This window comes from Numida meleagris, chromosome 7, assembly GCF_002078875.1.
Source record: "Numida meleagris isolate 19003 breed g44 Domestic line chromosome 7, NumMel1.0, whole genome shotgun sequence".
NCBI lineage: Eukaryota > Metazoa > Chordata > Aves > Galliformes > Numididae > Numida > Numida meleagris.
The window spans coordinates 6,554,440-6,576,289 of NC_034415.1; the positions used below are offsets into that span (position 1 = coordinate 6,554,440).

Here is a 21,850-nt window from a genome sequence, read left to right on the forward strand (position 1 = left end):
GACATAAAAATTAGGTACCAAGCTGGTACCATTTCTCAATCAATAAGCATGGTTACCTCTATCAAGAAAACCTGCAAGATGTGTGCAAAAGCTAAACAATCAAGAAGACTGAAGTTCTAGGGAATTATTTGCATTTACACAAAATACTATGAATGTGTACAGCAATCAGACAAAATGATAAAATCAAAAATGCATGACCACATACACTGCATCACACACAAGTACAACTTCCACTTGATGATCATCAAAGTAATTACTTCAGCTGAAATCTTTATATCTACCCTTTTGAAACATATACTTTGGATGACAAGCATTTTGGACTTGCAATTAAAATATTCTTAAGGATAAAACATATTTTGTATCTACTACTATCCTTTGTAGTCCTAAAGAGATTCATTTACTAATATGAAATTCATACTGGAATTACAAGTGTTGCTTAGGAATAAAGCAACGACTTCAAAAACAATATTGACTAAAAAGGCTACCTGAAAAAAAAGTGGCAAAGGAAGGCATGAACACAAATATATTTATACTCTTTTACAGTATTAACATTAGTATTAATATAATATCAAAACTCATAAGCTGTGATTTGGCTTTGTAACACAATATTACCATTCAAAGCTTTGTGTGTTGAAACTGAGGGAAAAAGAAAACAAAGAACTTGCTCTGTTTGCAGGCCATCTCCGTTCAGTTTTTCAAGATTTTTCTCCTGAGCCTATTTCTGATTTCTCTCTTAAGCAATTTACCAACTCCAGCACGTACTTAGGGAAAGTTTGTTGCTATAGAAGCGAGGTTTCCCACACAACTTGGAACGCTAGAGTTCAGTTTCAGAAATACGATCCTTCAGAAACCTGAAATATCATTTGTGATTTTGTCTTTTCAGTCTGCTAGTCCCTAACAGAAGAGTCTGAATAACAAAGCATCCAATTCAGGCTTGAACATGGGGACTATTCAACTACAGTGTGGATCTGTTCTTCCTCCTCCCCCACTACTTACACCAATCCTCACCGCTTTGATGTTTTGGGTTGTTTAATCTCCAGCATACAAAAACAGATGCAGGTATAGCAAATGTCCTTCCCAAATGATTACAAGCAACCAGGGTGCTAAGGAGTCACAGACTGCTCATCTTCACAAATGGCAGTGCTTGCTTTTTTGATGTTTGCTCTAACTGCCACGAGTTTCGAGAGAAAGGACATTACAAAGATCACCATATGAACTAAAATGAAGTGACCTACCTTGGTTCTAAATTCAGAAAAAATGTTTAAGCAGAGACTGTTACGTGGGGTTAACTGGCACAGGCCAGACTTCAAATGGGTTAGTCTCAAATAAGAATTGAGGGCTTCAAACTAATGAGCACATACTGCTAATATTCTTGAAGTGCTTAAAGCAAACAAAGTAATTCCTGCACTGAAAAAGTGCAGAAACAATTTATTTGATTCAGAACAATTTAACAGGCGAAATCTATAGATTCAGTCTTAGTTTCCAGATCCAGCAACTTCACATATACCTGATTATTTCCTCTGAAGACTAACAGCTGTTTTCAGCTTTTTTTTTTTTCCAGCCTGTGGAGCACGTAAGAAAAATAAAAGGTCTTACTAACTGTCTTCTCAGTCACGCACAAGCTCCCTGACTTTCCATGAACCAGATATCAAATTCAGTTACTAGTTCTTCCACAAGATTATCATCACTGACTGTCAGAAAAACTTGTACTTCAATATCAGATAGAGATTGCCACTGTAATTTCACAGTCTCGCTCCCTGTATTTATTTTCATTTGAAAGAGAAGTGAAAAGGAGAAATACAAGATCCAGGCACCACGTTGATCATTTGACTTAAGGTAGTTCATTGTAAGAAGTCTGACAAGACACACTGTTAAGCTGAAGTCAATTCATTTTCCTGTTAAGCACAGACGTCATAGTCTCTTAAACTGATATGCTTTTACAGACTTGAATCTCTGTACTCATGAAAAAAAAATGTATCCTATAAAATACTCTCCTCGAAGATTAATAGAGCTCTATCAGTGCCTATAATCAGCTCTTTTTCAGCCCGACTCTGAAAACACATCACTATATATGATATCAATACCACTGTAGTCTTTCTGATAACCATTTTTAGAGCAGATACTGGCCGAGCTGATTTGTTTTTATTAAAATAGTAAGGGGTTATAATAGAAAAGAAAACGTAGTTACTTCTCATCCATTCTGCTGCGCATTTTTTTAAGTTTCTGCATGATGCTACTGGTCTCACTGCTGGAGATTGACACGGGGGAAGGGCTACGTGTTTCTGCATCAGTTGGAAGTGGGCTAGAACCATTGCTCTGCTTGATGTCATCCTCGCTGTGAAGTTCCTGCAATTAAAAGTATGAAAAGTTATCCTTTAAAATTTATTTTTCAGCTGTGTTAATCGATCTTACTCATCCTCAGATTACATCAAATAATACTTCAGGTAAGTCTGTCCAACTGCATATTTTAACTTTACCTTCCAACTTCATTTCATTTGCCATCGTTTTTGTACTCCTTTTCCCATCACAATTTAAATCCTCCCTTGACTGTAACTAGAACAAAAAATCCTCCAAGAATTTAGTTACCCAAACAGGAAACCAGTCCTCTCACTATTATTTCTTGCATTTCCAGAATTTTATAAGGATGCAGCCAGTTACCAAACCCTGTCTTCATCACAGAATCATAGATAGCTTGGCTTGGAAGGGACCTTTAAGATCATCTAGTTCCAAGCCCCCTGCTATAGGCAGGGACATCTCCCACCAGACCACATTTCTCACAGAAAGCAGCAAGCTTAGGTTTCGGGGCTTACATTTCAGTTCTTTTATCAGATAAGTAATTAAACAGAATCAGAGTCCAAGAGATCCAAACATCCAAAAGCTAATATTCCCCAAGTTATTACTTAAGCTTGAGAATTAACCATCACTGTAGAGTCACAGAACCGACTGAGTTGGACGGGCCTCTTAAAGGCCATCTGGTCCAGCTTCCCTGGAGTGAACAGGGACACCCACAGCTCCATCAGGCGCTCAGAGCCCCATCTAGCCTGACCTTAAATGTCTCCAGGGACTGGACATCAATCACCTCTCTGGGCAACATGTGCCGGTGCCTCACCACCCTTATTATAATAAACCTCTTCCTTATATCCAATCTAAATCTCCTCTCTTAGTTTGAAACTATTTCCCCTTGTCCTATCACAACAGACCCTGCTAAAGAGTCTGTCACCTTCTTTCTTGTCTACTGCTCCATTAAAACATTTTCTAATATTTCTCCATGTGCAATTCCTCAAACAATGACTTGAAGAAATTAAAATTGCTGAAATACACAGGATAAGACAATTCGAGCAGATAACGTTCCCACGTGACAGGTCCAATCTAATAGCTTCTAAGCTAGTAGCTGAGTCAAATATCAGCTGCACAGTCAAAGAGGGAAGACTCCAGCTTCTGCACTGAACACTTACGAGCTTGTTTTCTCCCGCAGATTTCAGTTTTTCCTGCAGTTTCATTGTAGTCTGACGGATTCGTTCTATTTCTGCCTGCTGTTTAAGGATTAGCTGTCTCTCCTTCCGAGCAGCCTTGTTAGCCTCTTGAAGACGCTTAATTTCTGCCTTTTAGGTATAAAAGATTAAGCAAAAGAACTTTGACAGACAGCTCTCCAACACATTCTGAAACTCTCAGTATCCAAAATATGAGATTAAAGTTACCAAAACTGTGATGAAGTAATGAGCCTGCAATTTCAGCAGTAGAGAACACAAGATAATTACTACACCCAGGTCTCAACCCATGAGATTACTGATATAGAAGAACCCTTTAAAACAACACGTTAAATACCATCAAAAGGTAAATAATTACATGGTGAGAAATAATGCTATTTTTCTATCCATAGCCTGGCACAGAGCTGCCAGTTCTTTGTAACTTCTACAGTGTACAAAGCATTTAGAGACTACACAGGAGTTTCAACAGGATTTTCCTAGAAAGCACCAGTTACCTTTTCCTGCTGCAATCTCAGGAGAAGACCACGCTGCCTCTTTCGAATAGGGGGCATCTTATCATCCTCTCCCTTGTCTCGCAAATGCCTGCAAACAGAATGGAAGAGGTGATTAAATAAGGAAAAAAAATAAAATAAAACCAACAACGCAAGTGAACAACAACAGCTTTTTACCCTTCAAAAAAATTACTTTTTTTCCATCTGCAGAAGAGTATATACATTCTTGAATTAAGACTTTTGGAGTAATGGGTTGGAACTACCTTCTCTAAGAACAAATATTGGCTGTATTCCTGTTCCTATGAAATTCTTCTATCTAACCACGTTCAATGTAAACATCAAAGCACACTTACAAATTGAGTTCTATTCTTTCCAAGTGACAATAACATTTGCATAGATTACAGAAGTTAGAAGATTTGTTCAACCACTGATACTTAATCAAGGGCAGAGTTGGGTAGAAGAAAAGTATTACCAAAAAAATGTAAGTATAAAATTTTCATAAGAAAACGATCAGTGAGCAACAGTGTATATTCAACACCGTCTTACTTCTTCTGGTGTTCCAGCCAAGCTAATTCAGCCTTGGTCTTCTCTTTCAGAGCCTTCTCCCGGAGTCGAAGTAACGAGGACTGATGAGCTGCTCGCATTTCCTCCTCTTTCATGTATTGTCTTACCATCTCCATAGTAAATTTAGAGAAACTATCTTGTCCTCCTGAGAAAGGCATGCTTAGCTCCTGAAAGGCAAGACAAATTTGGCATGGTTTGTTAATAAAGAAATTTCAAAGCTTTTCTCAAGTACAAATTGTGTGTTCGTGCACGGTTCAGTATAACAAGGGAATCTGTTCCTTCTCTCTGAACTATTCTAAGACCAGCTTTTTCTGCTCCGGGCTGCGTGACAGTTTTGGGATGCCTCCTCACGAGAGTAAGAAGCATCTGCTTGTACTTCCTGGATGCGAGTAGGAGTATTAGGAAGAATTCATCCGCTGGGTTTTTATAATCTACCTCAAAACATCACTCTTCTTCTCTAAAGCGGTAAGAGAAAAGGTAGAGGCCTGTAAGGACTGTTCCACAAAACAAATCATCTTACTTGCATAACAGTGACATAAAGGATGTTCATACAACTCTTATGTTTTCAGATGCTCAAACAACCAAAGTTTGTAAACACAGGCAACACAGAAAAGCTCAACAAATTCACGAGCATAATTGAACAGTGACAGTTAATGCATCTTAACTACGGTCACTTGACATACCTTGATAGATGACAGAGCGGTTTTTTCTGGGGAGACTTCCTCATCAGAATCATCACGATTACCGCGTTTCTTCTCCAAGTTAATTCTACGATGACTTTCAGAGGGCAGCAAAGACCGAAAAGATTTCTCTTCAATCTCATCCTCTGTCATGGACTCATCAAATTTCAGGGAATACTCGGTTGCAATGGAAGCAGAATCTGAGGGAAGTGGGTTAATGCTCAAGTATGTACAATGCAGGTCATTTTACTCTGTATCAATCCAGTAAAGCCGCAAGGGCGAGAAAGACAGGGAGAGGACTCCTCTAATGCAAAAAAAGATCATAGCTCTTAGGAGAGTGACCTTGAGTTAGGGGACATAACGCAGTACTGTTATCTAGCTTAAAAAAGACCTAACAGAATTCTATACGTAGGTATAAATACATTTTTAAGGCTACCAAAACATTTGGTGATCAACCTACATATTCAGCAAGTAAACATCTGGCAGCAGTTACCACAGCACAAAGCAGATAAGACTCCATCACTGCAATGTGTAGAATTTCAAAATATTCCAACCTCGCTACGCCACCTTCTGCTTTGGAGGCTACCAATTCACTTGGGGCTCAAACTTCTTCACACATATTCCCTCATTTATTTCAGAAACTAGTCCTGAAGAAACATCTGCCTCTCCCTTACCACTTTCAGATTCATTACATACAAATACAGCTAACCTTTTTCATCTGGCAGTGATAAAATACTATCACTCGGCAAGGAATCGTCCACAGCAGTATGAGCCTGCTCTTCAATGCTGCTAGTTAGCTTTTCACGACGGGGAAGTTTCTTCTCATTCTCTTTAGAAGACGGAATGGAAGGACTCTCTTGGCGACTGCTGGCACTACAGTTTCATCAAAAAATGTATTTTTTAATTCAGATACTACTTGGCACATTTCAAAATATTTATTTTACATTATTACTGTACACATCAGTGAATAACATCCCAGCAATGTTGAGCTTTAATACCCACTTTCTCTCTTTAAAAAGAAAAAAAAACAACTGAAGGAAGTGTCTCAAAATTGCTTTGCAAGCATTTTCAAAACATAGTTCTTATTTACAGCAGGAAAAAAGAGAAAAAACAAACCTAATCTCCTCTTACCTCCGATCATGAACCTTTGACCTTGAGGACTCTGAATAACTATCAAACACTGGTGAGTAAGTCTGTTTTGAGTCACCCATCTCTTTACCTTGTGACATGGCAGCAGTCTCACATTTCCTGAGAAGAGAAAGCACTTGAGGTAAACCTACACTGTCTTAAATACTGATATAGGTTCCATAAGCTTTTATCAGCTTAGTAGAAGTAATGGCTAAAATTTCTAAGAAAACACCCAAAGCCTAGACAAGTTAAATCATCCCATTAAATATCTAGAGCATCTTTTCCTACTCTCTTATAAAGAGCTGCAAAGAATCAGTTAGTATCTCTCCTTTGGAGTATACTACTGTCAACACAGAGATGGAATCTAAGTTCTTCTTACATGTTCACTTGCTGTGAAACATTACAGTTTTCTTTAAGCGTACGTAAAGCAAAAACTAACAAATCTTACTTCCCCCTCCCAAGATACGAAACATTTGACTAAACCTGTTTGTATCAGTTCGGGCTCTCAGCTGTTTCATGAACTCTGAGTGATGCTGCCGCTGGTGGTCAAACAAAGTGGTGACTGGAGCAGCCGGAGCACTGACAGTGTCCGAGATCTGGGTTCGTGCCAGCTCCGTCATCTGAGTACAATAACAAACAAAGGAACACAATGAACTTTTCACTGTCAACATGTTTTTGGAAAAACAGTCCTTCTTGCAGGCCATTTATATTGAATGAATGCATACAACAAGATGTTATTACACACATTTCAATTTTGGTTTTAAGAGATGCTCTGTATATACATATTATTTAACTTAGGAGGAGTGAAATTATTCATGTGAAGATACAGACATGCATGACATCACCTATATCACATTCTAATCAACTTAACCTCGGATCATTAGAATGATCTCCATGCAACAGAACATTTTGGACCTATTATTACTATCAGTTTTTAAAAACATGCAAAAACAACATTTAATTTTCATCATGCCCAAAGAGTAAGAAATATTTTCACTGCAATGGAAGCAAGAGGTTTGAATTCCAACATCATACAAACTTCCACGTTCAATTCTGCCCACAAATTCCCCTGCTTTTCTAGTGTGATTTTGGTATGAAAGAGATGCAGGTTCAACCCCCGATGGAGTGTAATGCTTACAAATTAGAGATGTTATGCTCACAAGCATCATTCTGTCCTGCAAGAACAAAATTCTGCATGTTTAGTTAACAGGAAGATCATGAGAAGCACGATCAGGGATTTAGGACTGCCAAGCAACTTCCAAGTGGTGATGCTAGAAATGCTCCTTTGAAGTCTTATTACTTGGCATGTTATGAAGGTGAAGAAACTGTACTGAACAGAGCATAATCTAGAGGGAGTATCTGAAGTAATAGTAAATTAAAATAGTTTTATTTCACTCAGGATCTCACCTCACGGACCTGGTGACCTGCATCTGTAGTGAGAAGTGTGGTTTCCACCTGCTTGGCTGCAGCCTTGCACATGGTCTCCTGCAGCACTTCTACAGCCTCCTGTTGGGAATGGACCAGATGCTGTAGTGTCTCTGCGTGGACCTATGCAAAAAACGCACATAGTTCAGCCCTTCAAAATTTTCTGTCTATAATAAGTACTATAGTATATTACTGTCTATAGTATAGCATAGCATTTCTCAAAGCCTGGGAAAAAAGTTTGAAATTGACACCACAAGTTTGTTGGGGTTTTCTTCCGTCCCCTCTCCGATTCTATTAAATCCCTTCACCACAGCTTCAGATTATGAGCATTCATAGGCACGGATTTACTTACAACATTTTGCCTCTTACACACTCCATATTTTTTGAGGGCAATATTACCTGAGCTGCTTTCTGCCTTGCCTCTTCCAGTTGTCTCTGACTTTCTAAAGCTTCTTGTTCAGCCTTGATTTTCAGAAGAGCTAAGTCCCGTTCATGACGCTGCTGCTGTGCCTGCACATCAGAAAAACACGTTTGAACCATGGAGGGTAAATGCTAAAGCTTTTTTGCCTTAGCCACTTACTGCAACTGATTTGGAAAGACAAAAGCATAATTCATCCTATTTTGTTCTTTTTTATCTTACAAGAAGATTAATCAAATTAGGAATACTAATACAAGGAAATATTTTTCCTGCTACCTTTAGAATCTGAGCCAAAGAAATGCTCTCCTGCTGGGCCAGCGATACGCCCCGTAGTCGTTCAATATCTGAAAGCTGTCGCACAGACTCTTCAATGGCAGTAAGGTAGTTCAATTCTGCTGACAAACGATGCTGAAGACTAGCTGGGGAGAAGCGCATACATCCTGAAGGACAGGATTTCATTGTCAGACTGTCGTACTTCAGAGCTCCATATCATAAAATACGGATCAAAAATATAACAGCTCTGGAATTAGTACACCTTTAAGAGAACTCACCACTCGCTGAGGCTGCTCCTGCTGCAGGCCTACTAGTTCCCAAACTCAAGTCAGAGAGGGCTAGGTTAGGCTTTAGCCCTGATGCTGCGCTTCCAGAAAAGCCAGAAGGTGATTTGGCTCTCTCTGCTGAATTGGCTACAGAATCAAACTGCATAATTTTTTGGGAACCAGGAGATGGGGAAGAAGTTGGCGTCTTCTGAGATCTTCCCTTGTCCGAGAAACTGACGGAGAAAACAAGAAAGAAAGGTGTCAGTATTCTCTTAATTCCAGTCGTTTGCTGAGATGACAAAAGAAGCAGTAACTTAGCTCTTCCATTTATACAGACTGAACAGATCTAGGTAGAGGGCCTATTCTTTTCCAGTTTGCACAGGCCCAACCTGTCTTTATAAAATGACTTCTGCACCTATATTCCAGTTTAGAGCTAAGTTGCTACAGCACGCTATTTTCTCTCAAGTACTCAGCATACATCAAAAAACAAGTAACTCGGTATCTACATATTCTGATCCAATTATAACAAAATCAGTGATGATCATTAAAATAAGGGCAAGAAAGAAACACAGAGAAAATGATGCGGACACTTCTTAAATCTGCTATTCCTATTTTATTATGCCAAGAAGGATCAACAGTAGATGCCTGAATTCCTTAGGAAGAAGTTCAGCTGTGTATGCCCGGCACATCTTAAGAGGGCAAAGGACCTTTCAGACCAAATACTAAGTATAAGTGAGAGCCATTAGTGTAAGTTAATACTTCAGAACCATTCTATATCCACACAGTGAGTGCAAGACCACTATTTGTTGCTTTTCAGAAAAACGTGCAGTGAAAAATACACCGAGTGTATTTCTTAACTGTTTTTATTGCACAATTAGCCAATAAGCTGCACTGATAGCCAGCCAAATAGGAAGATTATTAAATTTTTTCCTTACTTTATACTCTTTCCTGAGGAGCAGTTCATTTGTTAAAAGCATCACCTCACAGGATGTGCTTATGAGTATTATTAGTCATACACAAGTCTAGCCAAAAACACCTGTTATGTACTATAAAGAGCAAGATAACTGTACAGATTGACTACCTACTTTTTTCTCCTCTTCTTAAAAGAGCACTTGTTAGAAAGGAAAATAAAATTGCATTTCAATTCTTAAGGTACTGAAAGAGCCACAATTCTTATGCTGGTCAATTTTCCTTACAAAAACAGAGGGGCATTTGAGGGATGCAGGGGAAGGTAGGAATCTGTTTTCCGTTTTCACTTACTACAGCTATCAACTTTGGGCTTCCATAACTAAAATACAGAAAAAAGTTGCTGCATATCCATCTTACTAACATTTGAAAATTTATATTACTTTCCTTTTACATATCCAGAAACAACCATTTTTGATAGCCTGCCATAACGCAAGCCATCTTACTTACATTTGCATACAGTCTTGTAAGGTTCACATTACCTCAACATGGAGTGTCCAGACAGATTTTCTATCGTGTTGTCTGTATCCGTGTTCTGCTCGTAGTCTTTATTAGAAAGTCTGCTACTCGATAAGGACTTCTTTGCTTGCTGGGATCCCCACTCTAATTCAGATTGAATTTTATCTTCTCCCACAGGAATGTGGTGAGAACTTCCATTGAAAGACTCCAATCCTAAGAATGAACAATATTGTTAGCTGGTTTAGGAAGGGGACAACTTCTCACCATTTTTAGAGTTTCCTTAACTACTTAGTTGTGGACAACTACATTTTAACATCAGAGAAAAATAAGAGTTGAGAAAATTTAGGAAAGAACCACTAGAAGAAAACATCCTATCAATGTTAGATTATTGTCTCTGGATACACAGAAAGACTGCAGCTTTCATAACAAGAAAATCCTAAAACTTCCTTCAAAAAAAACACAAACATCCTACAGTCAAGTGCTGCACTTACGTTCTTTCTTCCCCCTCTTTTTAGATGAAGTAGATGAGTGAGAAGATGCTGCAGATCGGGGTCCAGACGAATGCTGAGATGCAAGTTCAATAGATCGAGATTCATGGGGAGACTTCCTACTAGGAAGTTCTTCCTGAATGCTTGAATTACTGCTGCTTGCAACACTGAAAAGGAACAGACTGACAGTGATTAACTGAGGACTTTCAAGTCCTTCGTTACAATGTGTACAAGAAGTTTGTGAGAAAGGACTAAAACTGCACTAAACAGCTCATCTTGAAAAACACTGATTCTGAAATTAATAACTATGACAGATAAGACATTAGACAACCCTAATTTGAAGCAGTGGATGCATTTTAACACTTTCAAATCTTATTTCTTTCATAACTTTTACAAGCACTAACCAATTAAGCATTCTAACAGCCACACAAGAGCTAATTTTCACCTGGCTACAGAGGGTAAGCTGCCTGCTGGACTGAAGAAGAATAGAAACCAGGCAAAGATTGGGGATATTCTACTCTAATTTTTGTGTCTAAAAGCCATGCTGCTTGCCACATTAACTGCAAGATCGTAAAGAAATATCTGACCATTTCAGTAGCATACCAGGAAAGACGTGCCGCTTATTATAAAACAAAATTTCTATTACCTGCCTTCCCTCAAAGTCTGCATTTTGAGTTTTATAGGAAGTCAAACACACCTGAGGTCACGTGCAATCTTTTTGCCCGTTAAAGTGCTGCTTCCCGGTGACGAGGCAAAGTCATCTTCATAAGAAACGATGCTCTCTGGAGGGCTCAGGGCAGGGAGTAAAGGGCGCAGAAGAGAAGATCCTCCATTTGATCTTTCATCAAACACTAAAGCGAGGACAAAGAGAATGGAAGAGACAAAAATAATTCTGAATACGACGTGCATCAACTGAGTAAATAAAGCTGCAGAGGTCAAAATGCTTCGAACCACAATGAGCTCAAAACGTTTCCTTTCAAATACAAGAAACATCAGGAGAACAACAGTAGATGTCACAGCAGTTTTAACACAAAACAGTCTCTTTTAATAAATTACTGAATACTCCACTTCATTAACAAACTCCAGCTAGAATACTTCTGAAGAACATACTCCCTGAGAGTCACCAGCAGGAAGTTTCAATGCAATCATCTCTAATGTTGAGGGACATTTAAAAAGATAATAATAAATTTAAAAAAAAAAAAAGATAAAAGCAAGCTTCTCAAAAGAGGCTCCTCCGCAAAAATGAAGATCTGAAGGAAAAGGAAAGAGGACCAACACATCAATAATCTTCTTCCCTCAGAAGTGGGGATTTTTCTTCCTCGGGCAATCAGGCAGGGGGAAAAAATAAAGGAAGAAAGGGAGGGGATCATTTACCCTCCAAAAGTTAAATGAAAACATTACACAGATTAATGTTTGCTACATCTCAAAGCAAAACATCTTAAAGCACAGGCCTTATTTGTGAATTATCAAATGAAAAGAATAATAAAACTGAAAACGGTTTTTCAAAAGACCTCATGGTAGCCCTTCCATTTTTTCTCCTTACCCTTTCCGTAAAGGTGGTAACTTTTCGCAAAGATGTTGATGACACTGTGTGGGCTTCCCTTGGCTAGTTCTTCCCATGGCCCCTTGCTGTGAGTGTCACTCGTCTGAGAGTGAAGGGGCTGATACTTCTCAGCTTCTTTCTGGAACTCTTTTATGGGATCAAAAGCATTTCTCTCCCGCACACAGAAATCCCTCTCTTTCAATGCCTCCAGAATCTTCAGTGGCAGCTGTTTGCGCTGGCCTCCTTCCTCCTCAGAGAGGCTTCCGTCACTCAGGAGAGGCCCTTCACTGATGGAGTCAATGCTGGACTCTTGAGGATTTATAGCTTTGTTCTGACCATACACCTGGTTTTCACGTCCCAGGGAGTCAGTCAGTCTCTTAGACAAATGTCCTAGCACCCCCTCATGCCGGTGACCAGTGGGGGATCTCATTCCAAGGCTGACTGCGGCAGTATGAGGCCTGATTGTCTCAGGGAGCTTTTTAAATTCACTAAGGTTGCCTACCCCAGGAAGGTTGTCATCAAAGGCAGTCTGAGACACACAGGTACCCAACATCTTTTGAATTCTGGCTGAAAAAGCATCTTCATTTTCCTCTCTCACAGGAGGACTCACGGCCTTTGCCCACCGTCTGTCATCCTTGTTTTCTTGCATAAATTCATGGTCCGAGTTCCAAATGGTACCGTAATTGAGGCCAGCTCCAGCCAACCTTTTGGCTTCGTTTTCAATTTTGCTAGAAAGGGAAGCAGCTGTAGCTTTTAAAGCTTCAATTCGATCTAATTTACTCTTATATGTGTTAACAGAGAGTTTTCCTAAGAGATTTTGCTGTGCTGCGGTTGAATTCACATATGGCTGAGCCATCAAGGTCAGTGAGCCCATAGGTGCAGCGTGGCTCTTCCTGCCTGCTAACGCTGCATCACACTCCTTTGACAGAAATCCCATCTGCTCCAGACTCCAATGTTGTGAGCAGAGGCCTCCACTTGAACCCGTGGGAGCTTGTGGATGAGAGAGCTGGACTCTTGGGCTCAACCGGTCTGGCTGTACCCATGAAGGTTCCATCAAGTCACTTCTGAAACAAAAAGTCAAGCCTTAAGTTGATGACTTACAAGTACCATTATTTTACATCAAAGTCTCATTGACACAAGTTTGCTTTCTGGAAATAAAAACTTCTTGGTGAAGGCAGAGGGGCAGAGAACGGGCAGTAAACAGCTACAGAATGTTATTAAAAACAGACCACTTTCCAAATTTCAAATGTTGTTTACGTTGCAACTTGCGTTTTACAGCTGTAACAAGCTGAATGCCTTCTTAATCAGCAGCAACCATTTTCCTAGTTTCCTGACTTCGTAAGGGAGGAAATATCTCCTTTGTCTCCCTCTTTTACATGGCACTTCTTAGCCCCGTTCCACTCAGCTGTACTCAGACCATGCTTCACTAGAAGTGTCACACCACCACTTATAGGTGCCATGAGGAAAGGAAAGAAAGAAAGAAAAGCCTCATTGTATTTACAAAGTCAGTGCGGATTTGACCAATGGAAAGTAAAGATAATGGAGGAGGATTATATTTAAGCAGCAGATATTGATTATATAACTAAAAATGAAGACATGCACAACTAGGCAATTAAGGATATGCAAGAAACTTTCTGCTTTTTAGTTTCTTACCTTTAAGAGTTTGGTTAGGCACATTAATTTCTGCTAAGAAAAACTCTGATAAGACATGAAAAAATGGAAGTGGGGAAAAGGGCACGGAAGGAAATAGGGAAAGGCTAGTTCCAAATTGAAATGGAGGTTTTTGGTACTTTAGATGCAGCTTTTAAAAAAAGAAAAAACAGGACAATAGATGAAATGGAAATGCTGAACAAATCAAATAAGAAAAAGCAACACATGTATTCCTAAGAAGATCTCTTCTTGCCTGCTGGCAATAGCTGGTAGAGGAAATACAGCCTCCCAATTTGAAATGCACATCCCTTGATGTCAGCAAAAGATTAGCAGGATCCACCAATCATTCTATTTATAGACTCAATAAATGCTAATAGCCAAAAATTTCATATGCTTTTCTGCATCAACCTCCTCCTTACTTTGAGAAAACATTCTAATTGCCAGAAAGACAATTACTCTCTACAGGACATGAACATAAAGGAACAATCTACTGTCGTCACCCTGAGAAGAACACTAGAGTACCTTTCCCTCTCTCAGAAGGCCTACAATGGCTCACCTCAGTAGCGGCTGCTGCTGCGGTTCTGACAGTGACATGTCGCTACTCGAAGATGCACTAGGAGGACGCTCTTGAGCCTTGTTTTCTTTGTCAGATTCTCCAGATGGCTGATAACCAGGTCTGGGCTAGAAATGAAAATAACCAGAAAAATGCATTTTCAGAAGTCTGCAGGAGATTAGAAGCTCTCGTCTTATTACAACTGAAAACGGCTCGACTTTCTCAGTGTGATGTCACATCTTTCCTACCACACAAAGATTTAAAAATACAGGACATATACGCTTTTGTCTCAGCAGAATGTAATGGGAAAAGAACTTTGCTCATATACTGAGCTTGTTCAACCGAACACAAATTGGTATTAGTCTTTTACTATTGATTAATCTTTTCACGTTCAGTTTCTGATTAGCAGGCTTCCAATTAAACTCACTACTGATTTAAGTTTGCCCACTGACTGAGTGCAACTTCAGACAAAGCCTTTCAATTCACCATGCTACTGATGTCTACGATTTTCTTAGAAGTCAACTATCACAGCTGATGTTAGTTAATATTCTCAACTCTGCTTCTATTTATATTAGAAAGATGGTTTCCATTCACCAATTGGAGAGGGCCTACCTATGATGAGAAGCAACCACTAGCAAGTTAGTTCTGCATCAAAAGCACTGCATTTTTTGCTTAAAAACACAGTTTTCTCCGTATGCTTTCTCTTAGCTCTCAGATCAGGACAGCTCATGACCTTCCTAGATACATGACCTCCTATTCCTGCAAACAACTGCAGCACGTTAAGTTAGTGAATCAGCTATACCTGTGTTTCCTGCACCGCAGGCAGCTGAGAGGGCTCTTCTAAAAACGTATGCTCCAACAATAGTTTAGAATAAGTTTCTTGTAACCGTTTAGCTGCCAAAGGTTCAGGAGGAGGAGGCATGTTCTTGACTTTATTAACAGCCTCCTTTTGTTTTCTATAGAGTTCTTGGAGTCTTTTGTTCTTTTGCTCCGTTGCCTCTTTTTGGGCTTTCTTCTCTTCATTCTGCTTCTTCTTCCTCTCCTCTTGCTGCCTGATGATGTACTGACGAACCTCATCTGTATCATAGTGGCGTTTCTTAGAGATCACTTGAGGCTCCTCACTGGCAGCTATCTTGTCTGTTTTCCTTTTGGTTGGACTGTGGCTCCTGGTATTTTGAGCAGGCAAAACAGACTTCTGACTCTGTTTTTCCACATTTTTTTCCTGCTTTGCAGTCATGGAATCCAACTGCAAGTCGTCAAGAATTCCACGTATCTCCAAGGGCAGGAAGTCCTTATTTACAGAGGCGTGATCATCTTGGTTATCACCTGGAAGAGCAGATTCCAGTTTCTTCACGTTATTCTCAGATCGTACTTTACTCCTTGACCGCTCAGAATGCCTTGAAGAGGTTTTCTGTGTAACATCCAGTCTAGAATCTGAACCTGTCCTTCCAATACAACCTGTCAAAGAGTGAGACTCATCAAATATTGCAGGTAAAAATCAAACTATACGCTCTAACTGAAACAGCTGGGAAAATGAGGAGGAAGGAGGAGTGAGCTATGCAGAAGTGATAAAAGACTGCAGAGAACACTGCAATCATCATGGAAATGGCAACAAACACTTAAAGTTATAGAAGTGATTTTATTAGAGTCTTATTCCTTCCCTGCACATGAAGACTACCTCAGTTCTAACACTACACACAACTTTGCACATCTTTAGAAGTCTTAGACATTTTTACCAGTTTAACTAAACTGGTACAGTATACCTTCCTTTTATTCTAACGACTCTGAAGCACATATAACCAAACACAATTCCACTGATTTTATCCAGTATTTTGGGAAATTTTCCTTTGCTTTACAGCAAAACATCTGCTTACTTGAACTCAAGTCCAATTCTCCAGTGTGACATTACCTATGCAGATCTCACTGTAAATATGCTTATGTTTCAGACATTTGGTGTCATAGCCTGAATTCAGCAGCCTCTGCTTGCACTGAGCTCACACCCTTTATACTCTTACCAGCCCTGCCACCTCAAGGGCATAAGCAGCACAACAGTTACCACCTTCCCTTACTAGCCCTGTCTGACATTCGGACAAATTCTGAAAAGGGCTGGTGGAAGAAACAATGAAGATTTATGATGCCCATAGGGAATATTATATACTACCTGAAAGAGCTAAGATTACTGTAGGAAGATAAACACCCAACCACAGCTTACATATTATATGCTGCACACCTGGAAAATTAATCTGGCTGCAAACCACTCCCAGCCATTCCTTTCCTCACTAGCCTTAACAGCCACAGACAGAATAAAAGTGACCTCTTTTTATGGCTGAAACCCTTTTCCCCTCTTTTCCAGAGCTCCTCTGCGCCTTCATAGCATAGGAAGTGAGGTGATGCAACCCAACCATGGAAGTGAATTAAATTCTCTCCGTGGCTGCCTCCAAGCTAAAAATGAGTTATTTTATTAAGAAACTGATTACACTACATCTCAGGCATTTACTTAATCCTGCAGACATGCAAAGTTATATAATAAATTAAGAACAGTGAAAAAAGTACAGTGATAAAGAACTCACCAGACTTAGCAGCTCGCTCTCGCCCTGTTCTGTCACTAGATACAGCTCTTCTGTCCTGGTCTATTTTGGGAGCTGGACCCAGCAGCTTTTTTACTAGCTTTTGTCCCTCCCGCCAGGAGGATGCGCTTATTACATAGTTCCCACCTGCACAATAAATAATAAATAAAAGTCAAGCACTAGATGGATTTTCTGATGCATTAAAAAGAAGTATTTCTTGCAACTTTCAATCATTACTCTACCCTTTAATTCTGCACAAAGGGTACAGCTGCAGTTACACGCTCACAATAGCGATGTACTATGAAGACACTCAACAGATGAATCACACAACTATCAGTGCTTTATCCCTACACACAACATGGTGTAAAAATTCAGTATACACAGCAGAACATTAAAGCCCTATGAAACTAGGCTTAAATAAAAAGGTTATACATGCCTAAAGCTTGCAGGCAAACATTAGACAGAAGATGTAAAACGTTACAATAAGAAGAGCAGGAACAAGAAATGCACACTAGGAAAGGTGAGTTTTTTAATACAAAGATGAATTGTTTCCTTGAAAGAACTTCAAACAGGGCTGAGGTAGGTGTCTTGTTAAGAGAGAAAAAAAATAACGAGCAGCAGTTGTGTTATGCAAATTCACTGTCCTCTACTTGACATTTCTGTACCACGACTAAAAAAAAAAAGCTATTACCCTCCTAGCTGATAGTTAACTCACAAACAGACTGAGTTTATGCTCGCTGCAAAGCAATCATAATGGCATTAGTATTATTTTATCATCCGACACGTAATTAAATTATAAAAACTGGTACTGGAATATCTCTACCCAATATTAATTAGATTAAATGCTAGGTTTAGCCAACTCGTCTCTCTTACTACTGACTTAAAACATCGTTAATCATTTTTAAATGGTCTTAAGGCCATTTTTGGCAACTCCAGTCTTTCTTCCTCCACTCTATACTTAGGAGAAAAAAAAGCAGAAAATCTGTTCAGTAAGAAGTCTATAACCCACTGTTCATTTACTAACAGCTCCCTTGCTTGCACTGTAAATTGTCCAAGTATTTTACAAATCTGTCAGCTGAAACATGTCACCACAATCCTCTTTTAGAGATTTATCAGCCAAAGGGGTTCTCTTGCCTGACTCGCTGTTCTCAATTACTTCTGTGTGCATTTAAAAAGGCAGTGTGAAGTCTCATCTTCCATTTCAAGTCAGCTGTTAGGACTAAAACAAGCAAATGGAACAGAACATGAGCTGTGGCTATTTATAGCCTTGGCTATGTTAAGCAATTTCTTACTATGACTGGAGGAGGCTGGATCACCACAGCTATGCCACTTAGATCTGTCTCTTCCAGGGATTTCAGGACATCATTCTCCTCGCATTTACTCAATTACAGAGGATAATAATGCCATTAAAACTTGCAGCAATCTGTGTACTCCTCCCTCATCTGGGACTGCAACAAATTTAAGTTAGCTTAGAATGTTTTCTTAAGTATGAATTGATCAGCATAGGAAGCAGAAAATCCATGCTTAATGCTTTTAAGTATTAGCGGTCACTGTCACAACAAAACATTGTACAGTAACCTGCACACATCACCTTCTCTAAATCTTTCAGTTTTACTTCATATAGAGTGGAAATGTATGACAACAATGAAAATGAAAAAATTTAAAAAAAACAAACAAACAAAAACATATTCAGTAAAAGCAATAAACATTCCTTTTTAAACATCAAGGTTTGCAAGACCTGTCGGGGAACGTGCTTGAGCATCTTTCACTAACTGAAACAGCCAAGAATGGGCCAAGCCAGAACAGAAGGTACAGGACAGCAACAACTTGATACAGGACATGGAAGAGCAACAGAGCAGTGAGCCAAAGAGCCAGAAGCTCAGCTGCTTCCCAGCTGAGAAACTGGGAGAAATCTCATCCAGAACAGCCCCTTCATGGAGGAGGGCAACTCGCTAAGACTCAATGGCTCCATTCCTACCCGTTCCCCAACTGCCAGCATTTTGCTACCATCTCCATTTCAACTCCCAACATTATTCACTGAGCTATAGGTCAGGCATTAACAAGTTTCCACACAAAACAGAAGCAGGATCCATTTCTGTCTGCACTGTCCTGATGGACACCTGAGGATATTCCCTGAGACACATACACTCATCAGCAGTTTCCATAAGGTATACACAGCAAGTAGAAAGCTGGAAAATTAAAACGATCCCCAAACTAAAAAAAAGCATATATAAGCAAGAAAATACCAAAAATGCGTACATCCTCAATGCATCGTACAACCCACTACCACTACAATTGCATTTTTGCACTTCTGCAAAGGTATTGAAAGCAACAAGTTTTATTTTTTTGTTTCAAGAAATAAAACTCATCTCTGAAGCATACACATACAACAGCTTTCCCTCTACAGTAGGGCAAGTCACCTTGTTTGGACTCTGGATGTGATGACTGTGTCAGTTTCTTAACTTTCCGCACTGGTCTGGATGCTTTTTTCTCTTTGTTTCTCTCACTAGGTTTTTCTTTCATTGTTGAACCCTCTAAAAAAAACAAAAACAACAACAACAAAAAAACACACAAGAGTTGTTAAGTGATATCCCACAGGAAAAAAACATACAACATTTACCTTGAAGAAGAGAAGCTCAGAAGCACAATCTTACAGCATGAAGATTTTGAATCGAGCATTGTTTACCTATGCAGAGAAGCCAAGCCACAGCAAAGCTGTAACTCATCTTTACAAAGCCCATTTTCCATTTTAAATGCTATTTTGAAAGCTAGGAACATTTCTTCGTTCTCTTCTACTACAGATGTTCAATTTCACAGTACTAACATTCCACAAGAACATGCAGTTCCCTCGCTCCTGAAATACCAGGGCTGCTGCCCTCGCGTTAACGCACGACATAACATCCACTCGCTGCCTCTGTGTCCAAGTGTGAAAGACAGGATATCCGTGCTCTCTACTTTCTGCAAAATTTAATGCAGAACACACCCAGCGACGCAGAACTGTTCTATATCACTTAAGCCCTCATTTACAACACCATTGGGTCTTAGGCTTTAGAGATGCCCGGCACACTTATCCAAGATAAACTTGTATTCTACCGTGTTTTTACGTTAGGGCAAACTGAAAAAGGAAAACTGGATGTGGCTTAATCACTATCTGCACTACGTGGGTGTCACAGTCGCCCAGGTAGAAAGCAGAGACAAGCACTGCTCAGAAATGACAGGCAAGCTGTGCTTTGGTTCCAGCAGCCTACCATGGACATTTTCAAGGACTTCTTGAAGCGCTTTAATTTACATGCCTTGAAGATGCTTTCCTTAATTCCAGTACAACCAGACTGCATTTACGGAACTCCGCAGCCGTTACTGTTTGTTTGTTCCTCTATTCAATGTGGAAAGAGATGAAGTTTTACCACTTAGATGCCAGTACTAATTTTTTCAGCCCTTAATTTCAACTGAATCCACTGATGGAGGCCCATAGAAAGGATCAGAGACAGATCAACAGGTCATACTTAATGGAAATTTAAGAGTCTTGTTCTCCCCTCTGTATCCTTCCCTTACCAATTTTCCATTTGTATTTGAGCCTGACGAGTACAGGGAATGAAGGCAGCAAGCACCAGAGACCTCAATGACTGCACTTGCAGAGACAGAGATTGTCTCCTCACCTCTTTCAGTGCCAGACTGTTCTTTCCTCATACCAGGAAACTGCAATTGCTTCCCACTCACTCTATTCTCTATTACACTCTATATTTCAGCAAATTTGTTCATTGAGGCCAACTCTGAACACCTCTAGGACAGGATTACTGGAAGTCTAGGATTCTAGTAATTCCTTTTAGCCTATCTGCTGAAGATGGGAAGTTACTCTGCATGGTCTGTGCTAACATGCAGAAACCTCACTGAAGAAAAGAGAAAAGCTTCTGCAGAGATTAGAAATCTTACAGCTTATTCAAGCAACAGAGGGTCGTGGAGCAGTTTCGATACAAGACACTACACCCAGCCAGAACTCCACATTGCTGTAACTTTACTACAGAGTTAACACATGGATAGATAATCCTATGGGCTAAAAATATATTTATAGTACATATTATGTGCAGCTCCAGCATTTGATTACTTGGAATCTACTATTGAATATAATCTTTTCAGGTCAGCAAGGAGACACGTTCCACTACAGCTGTTCCACACATGGCATTGGAACAAAAATATGGTTGAACACACACACACAGCTCATTCCTTTTGTAGACAGAAGCTCACTGAAATCCCTTTTTAATTGGATCTCCTAACTGGACACGTGAAGCTTTTCAAAAAATTTGGATTTATATACGGAGCTCACGAGCTACTCAAAATATATGCTTGTCAAAACTAAAAATAAAAAATGCTAGTGTAGACAAAAAAAATCTTCAGAATATTGGCATTAGATGTAAGAGCAAATGCTGAACAGAATATTTGAAGAACTATTTTACTGAAAAGAAATGGTTGCCCTTCCTGATTTTTTTTTTCTGAATGATTCCAGAAAAATTTCTTAGTAGCTTGTCAAGTCACACAAGCAAACCAAAACTGAGGTCTAATCATTTCCATGTGAACCACTACACTATCAACACAGTGAAGTGCATTTCCCTCTAATCTTAATATGTTTTGACAAATTAGAAATGTTATTTTTAGTGTGTAATAAGCAACTCTTAAGCATCAAAACTAGAAGCTCTTGGGGAATATTATTTTCCACTCCACTCCTTCTTGTTAATGCGATCCTTTTCCCCAACTCAGCCAAACAAAAGCAATTCAACCTTACAGCTCTCCACTGTACCCAGTTCAGCAAATCAAAACACCTACTTGGGTATCCTCACCTAGATTACCCAGAGAAAAGAGCTGTCAACGGCAATACAGTTTTCCAGAGAGAAAAAAT

General features: G+C 39.5%; 1 protein-coding gene across 6 annotated transcripts in view; it reads right to left on the bottom strand.

Moving 5' to 3' along the window:
• CEP350 (centrosomal protein 350) overlaps window positions 1–21,850 on the bottom strand; it is a 72,097-nt gene that overhangs the window by 32,738 nt on the left and 17,509 nt on the right. For 4 of the 6 annotated variants that reach the window (XM_021404022.1, XM_021404021.1, XM_021404023.1 and 1 more), the window contains exons 8-27: window positions 19,380–19,493; window positions 16,963–17,106; window positions 15,195–15,850; window positions 14,396–14,520; window positions 12,190–13,253; window positions 11,344–11,497; window positions 10,650–10,813; window positions 10,182–10,371; window positions 8,746–8,966; window positions 8,471–8,634; window positions 8,176–8,286; window positions 7,759–7,899; window positions 6,835–6,971; window positions 6,355–6,471; window positions 5,933–6,096; window positions 5,227–5,423; window positions 4,526–4,710; window positions 3,983–4,070; window positions 3,456–3,602; window positions 2,189–2,346 (exon numbers count right to left, since the gene is read on the bottom strand). In XM_021404022.1, coding sequence (XP_021259697.1) covers window positions 2,189–2,346; window positions 3,456–3,602; window positions 3,983–4,070; window positions 4,526–4,710; window positions 5,227–5,423; window positions 5,933–6,096; window positions 6,355–6,471; window positions 6,835–6,971; window positions 7,759–7,899; window positions 8,176–8,286; window positions 8,471–8,634; window positions 8,746–8,966; window positions 10,182–10,371; window positions 10,650–10,813; window positions 11,344–11,497; window positions 12,190–13,253; window positions 14,396–14,520; window positions 15,195–15,850; window positions 16,963–17,106; window positions 19,380–19,493 — 4,441 coding nt within the window. The remainder of the gene's footprint in view (window positions 1–2,188; window positions 2,347–3,455; window positions 3,603–3,982; window positions 4,071–4,525; window positions 4,711–5,226; window positions 5,424–5,932; window positions 6,097–6,354; window positions 6,472–6,834; window positions 6,972–7,758; window positions 7,900–8,175; window positions 8,287–8,470; window positions 8,635–8,745; window positions 8,967–10,181; window positions 10,372–10,649; window positions 10,814–11,343; window positions 11,498–12,189; window positions 13,254–14,395; window positions 14,521–15,194; window positions 15,851–16,962; window positions 17,107–19,379; window positions 19,494–21,850) is intronic. The other 2 variants (XM_021404024.1, XM_021404025.1) reach the window with 2 other exon arrangements.